Below are 6,000 nucleotides of genomic sequence, written 5' to 3' on the forward strand. Positions count from 1 at the left end.
TATTATTTAAGTGCTGTTCAAAAGGAAAATTACTTTTTCAATTTGCCGACTTTTGTTGTTTCTAAATTTAGGTTTTTAATACATATGGTTGATAAATTATGTTTTCAGCTTGAAATGTCTCTCTCTCACAATAAAGATGGTGAAATATATAATTTACATAACAAAATTGTCATATTTCTAAAATATATTGGAGGGATACTGAAAAGTGATGATTCTTCGATAAAGTTTTCTCTATTAGTACAGAGTGATAAGAAAATAAAGGTAAACATTTTTATTTCTTCATATCAGAGTATACTCATTAGCTTAAATCATTTATTCAAAATTCTTATTTTATAATAGTTATTTTTTATATATTATTATAGTATGAAATACAACAATAGATTTTTATTCATTTCTGATTTTTTAAAAAAAATAGTAATGTATATATTTCTATTCAAACTCAATTGTATTTTTCAGTATATTTATAATCTTGTCTTACATGAATTAATAACAAAATATTTATTTATTTTTTCATTTTGTTTAATTAAAGCAAACAAGTTCTTAAGTTAACTAAATGTAGAAAGACCCAGTGAATTTGGTTTATATATTGTGTGATCTTTAATATCTGTTATTGTACCTGGTTTGAGAAAACACATTTTTTTCCTATAGCAATTATAAAGTAATGCAGTTGAGATAAATAACTTTCTAAAAATGTAGAAAATATCTTTAATGACAACTTAAATTTTTTATTATTATTCTGAAATGTTAAAAAAAAAGGTTCTATTACATGGAAATACTTGTTAGCTTATTCTATACTTATTATTACAAAATTCTTTTTTTCCTCTTTTATATTACTAAAATAAAGTTATTGCAATTTTTTAAGCATTTTCTAGTAAAATTTACTTTTGTTTTGCTCAATTTCTGGAATAATTGTTCAAATCAAAATATCTTAAGGACTTTTAAGTGACCCATTTATCCAAGGAAAATTTTTTTGTGAAAAATTATTTATTATTAATTTATTTATTAATTTTTTATTTAATATTTTAATTTAGAAACTGTTTTATTGATTTTGTTTGTAAAAAATAAAACACAATGGCCCATTTATTAATTACTATAAATGTCATTCTTGACCTTACAATTTCTCAAAAAAATTGGGGGGAAAAATTAGAATGGCCCATAATAAAATTCAGTAATACGAAATAATACATTATTAAAAAGCATCTGTTTTGTCATTAAATTATCTTTCTAAAAGTGAGTTTCATAACTGGTGTTAAAATGCTTTTATTCAAACTATTAGTTAAGTAGATATTGAGAAATAAAAACAATGGTAGAATTTGGGGTCTCAAAGCTTTGCTCATGCTTCAGGATCTTGGGGAAACTCTTTGAGAAAGAAGATAAATATTAGAATCCTTAGAAGAACTCAAAGAAGAATTCTTCTACGTATTATTCAGGGATATAGAACTGTTAGTTATGATGCGGTCTTTGTTATCGCTGGTCTTCCGCCTATTGATTTAATTATCTTAAATAATCTTGAATTAAAGGAGAAGATAAAAGACAACGATTGTCTAACCCTGGACGGGAAGCTTCCTATTTCATGTTTGCCCCACCCAGCATGCAGGAAACCTGTTATAATTATTCCTTATGTAAATAATGTTTTTCAGGAATATAAAACTATCTGCTTTACGGATGGTAGTAAGCTTGATGGAAGGGTTGGTCTTGCTTTTGTAATTTATGAAACTGGAACAGAGAAGGTTACTGCCAAGCACCGACTGCATAATGAATGTACTGTTTTCCAGGCTGAACTTTTGTGTATAAACCTGGTTGTTAAGTGGATACAAAATTCTTTTAGTGAAAACCAAATTTTCAAATATCTCATTTGTACAGATTCTTTTTCTTCACTTTTTCTTTTGAGTGACGCGACTTCTACTGAGAAGCTTGTGGTGGAAATTCACTCGATTTTGAACGCTCTTGAAAACGTAACTATTCATTTTTCTTACGTTCGTGGCCATAGCGGTATTTTGGGCAATGAAAGAGCAGACCAATTGGCTAGGGAAGCTACGTGTGGTGAAATAGACTTAAGGGTGTCTGTTCCAGCTTCTCACTGGAAGCGCATCGCTAGAGATAAAATCATTGCGGACTGGAATGCTGAATTTCTTGCTTCGCCTCGGTCGCTTTGGACGAAAAGGTTCTTTCCATCCATTTTTCACCGTTTGCAATGTAAATTCTTTGCAACTGATTTTAAATTGACCCAAATTTTAACAAACCATGGAAATTTTAAGAGATATTTATTTCGTTTCCATCTGCAGACCAGTGGAATTTGTGCTTGCGGTGATGCTGATGAAGATGCTGAACATATTCTTCTTCACTGTAGTCTCTATGCGAGTGCCCGAATGAATTTAAAGACTGATTTGAGACGTCTTTCAATTTGTTGGCCACCTGTCTTATCAGAACTGGTCAAAAGTATTGAAAGTCTTGCGGCCTTGCGGAATTTTGTTTTTAATGTAAATTTGTAAATTTTTCTCCTTTTGTTTTTTACTTACAACTGTAAGCCTCATGCTATACTTTGTGGTGCATGAGGAGTTTTAAGTCGTTTAAATTGAAAAAAAAAAAAAAAAAAAAAAAAAAAAAAAAAAAAAAAAAAAAAAAAAAAGCTTTGCTCGCCGGATAAAACTGCTGAGTTTGATTCAGATCCCCTCATGCAATATTGGTGCTTTTCCATTTATAAAATGGAATTTGGGGCCGTTTTTAACAGAATTTTGAATACTGAAAGAAAATACTAACTATGTGAATGTACCCAGGAGTAGAATTTTCTGAGCCAGCCTGCAGTACCATCTCTGTAGTTCAAAATTTGTCTGCAACAGGTGCCAAAATCAATCAAACGGAGACTAATACAGTGAAACCTCCATTTAGGACAACCTCTATTTATGACCATTTTTGGGAGAAACAGAATTTTTCCATAGACCTTGTATTGAAGAAAATCTTAAGGAAAGACCATTAAAACCTCTCCCAGCGACCGGTTAAACATCTGCACCAAATACGGAAAAATATCAAAAAGGAAAATTTACCAAAACAAATAAGTAGATTAAGCATTCGAAGTATTTGTATGAGGATCTAATTTAGAGAGCTCTTTTTAAAGATACAACCTCAAGTTGCAGCCAGAATGCACTAAAGACGATGCTATCAACGATTTACTTTTGGAGTTTAAATTTAAATTAGAAAGAAAAAAAACAAAGCTCTTCTCATCTTTAAGAGCTAACAAATTTTTATGATACGAAACTAAATGCAAATTTAAGCAAAAAACGTTATAGTTTATTTATTCAAAATAGCTTTATCATTTATAATTAGTAAATTTGTTTTTACTCATAATTATATCATTTGGGATTTTTTTATAGACGCCAAATTTTGTTCATAGCTCCGTCTTTTCACAATACCAACAGAAATTTCATTTTGCACCCAAAAAAGACACTGATTAAAATTAAAATCGTTTGCAAAAAATCATGTACCTCTGATGAAAATTTTGAAGTCAATGGAGGTAACCTCTAAGAACCACCAACCTCCATGAGCCACCATTTTAGTGTGCAACAGAGAGTGGGTCGCTCACGAGAGGTTTCAGTGTATAGTAAAAATTAGTCTTACCAATCTTAAAACAAAATTTCATTCTACTCACTGTGTATAAAAAGTAAGTACAAGAAATGTATTTAAATTTAGTTTAGACTCATACAATAATGATTAAAGGAAAGATTATTACTTAGATGATTTAACTGTGATTTATTCCAACAAGAAAAAATTGATATTAAATTAGAGACTTATACAATAAATGTCTTAAGATTTATCACACCATTTAAACCTTTTTCAGTTTATTATTGTAAAAATTTGGCTTTTCTAAGCATATACAGAGAGTAGAATCAGCATTTGCAAACATCGAATAAATGAAAAAAAAACTACACAAATGTTTATAATTTTTTAAATTTAGTTTGAAATTTACGCAAATTCTCTAAGAAATATGAAACTAGCATTTAGGAGGGGTGTTTATGAAATGCTCTGTGTAACATTCATTTTTTATAGCTTTGTTTTGAATGCTGCAGTACCAGAAAAAAAAATTAAATCGGAAAGTTAAATAAATAAATAGTGTAAAATAAATTTTTACATATGATTCCTTAATCATAATTTTTTTTTACATATACATTTTTGCTTATTTAGGTTTCTCGAAAATTTTTGTTCTTGTTGATGTTGAAGAAATTTCAGATTGTTGAGTTGCAACAAGAAAAGCCATATGACGAAATCATTATTTCCAGAGGAGTCAATTTTGTCTCAGCTTTTACAGAACTCTGCCTGAATTAAGCTTTCTAGTCTGTCTTTCACACAAAAGTTTCTTTGAATGTATTCTGCTTTGTGATCAAAATGGTTAATTTCAGTTTGCTTCTGAACATATTTTAGAAAAGACCCTTTATCCATATAGATATTTAAATTAGAAGGATGCTACATTTCATTACCAACTATCTCGTATAAAAATTATTAATCATGGATCATATTTTATTCATTTAGCATATTTCATTATTTATGCACTAATAAGTTTATTTGTCTTTGTAAAACTCTGAACTCTTATTTGCTGATAATTTTCTGAACCATTACAACCTGCACTTAAAGTTTAATTTTTTCTCAAGGGTTATAGAAGAAATGTTTTGACTAAATTTTCACTAGTACAATACCTTTATTCAAAATTTACATCATTGCAGTACATTTTAAATTATTGAAGTGAGTAAAATAAATTAAGAAAATAAACTGGGGTCTTAGATCTTTTTTTTTTTTTTTTAAATTTAAGGTATTGGTGTGCACTTAACATTATCTAATAAAAATTGGTGCATTTGAAGAAGAAATCCACTTTTTAATAAGTATTTTAAAAGCATATGGATTTTCAGAAATTATTATACCTTAGAAAATTATCAATGTTCTTCTTGAAGATGGTATGTTTAAGGCACTTGCCTAGATTACTTTTCTAAACTGCTGCTTCGAAGAAAAAAGAAGAAGAAAACGTCGATACATATACTATACTATTCTAAAAACGTATGTAAATTTTTAAATTTGCTGAGATTGATATGTTTCATATGCGATATAGAAAGTAAAATATGAAGCGAGTGGAATTAATTTGTGGCTTCCACTCTATTTATTCATAACTGTTTATCTTATGTGTTTATATTCTATTTGAAATAGTTATGTTTATTTGTAGCAATGTGCAGTCAGCTTTTACTCTTTTTATTGTCAGTTTTTTTTAATGTGTTCGGTTTTTATTTAATTGTGATTTTTTCTATGTTTTAAATTGTAATAAATTTCTCTTTTAAATAAATTTTTAAGTTTGAATTCAATTGTACTGAACTTAAAGAAAAATTACTTATTACATAAATTTTTTATTGTGAGATGTGTTATCATGATAAATTCCGCACTGCTTAAGATTGTGATACTTTATACAAACTACACAATTTGCTGAAGAAGTTTTTTAAATTATCTACAGTGAAACCTCCAGGAAAGACCTCTATTTCTGACCACTTTGGGGAGGCACAGAATTTTTTCCATAGACTTTGTGTTAAAAAAAATCTTTAGAAGAGACCATTTAAACCACCTCCCAATGACCGGGAGAACATCTGCACCAAATACAAGAAAGGTCAAATAAGGAAACACAAAAAAATTATCAAAACAAATAATTAAGAAAACAAATAAGTAGATTACAATGTATTTGAAATATTTGTGTAAGACTCATATTTAGAGAGCTCTTTTTGACGATACAGCCTTATGTTGCAATTAGAGTGCACTAAATACGATGCTATCAATGATTTACTTTTAAAATTGAAAAAAAAAGCTATTTTAGAAAAAAGAAGTATTTCAAACAAACAAACCTCTTCTCATCTTTTAAAGCTAATTAATTTTTATAATATAAAATTAAATGCTAACTTAAACATAATTGTTTATTTATTTAAAGTAGCTTTATAATTGGTAAATTTATTTTTACACATATTACTAGTTGGG

General features: G+C 28.3%; 1 protein-coding gene across 2 annotated transcripts in view; it reads left to right on the plus strand.

Annotated features, from left to right (window-relative positions):
- LOC107438426 (double-strand-break repair protein rad21 homolog) overlaps nucleotides 1–5,342 on the plus strand; it is a 35,885-nt gene extending 30,543 nt beyond the window's left edge. For both annotated transcript variants that reach the window (XM_016050724.4, XM_071184340.1), the window contains 2 exons: nucleotides 109–261; nucleotides 4,180–5,342. In XM_016050724.4, the coding sequence (XP_015906210.1) occupies nucleotides 109–261; nucleotides 4,180–4,320 (294 nt within the window). In that variant the 3' untranslated portion in view covers nucleotides 4,321–5,342. The remainder of the gene's footprint in view (nucleotides 1–108; nucleotides 262–4,179) is intronic.
- Nucleotides 5,343–6,000: the final 658 nt, after the last annotated feature.

This window comes from Parasteatoda tepidariorum, chromosome 8 (assembly GCF_043381705.1).
Source record: "Parasteatoda tepidariorum isolate YZ-2023 chromosome 8, CAS_Ptep_4.0, whole genome shotgun sequence".
Lineage (NCBI taxonomy): Eukaryota > Metazoa > Arthropoda > Arachnida > Araneae > Theridiidae > Parasteatoda > Parasteatoda tepidariorum.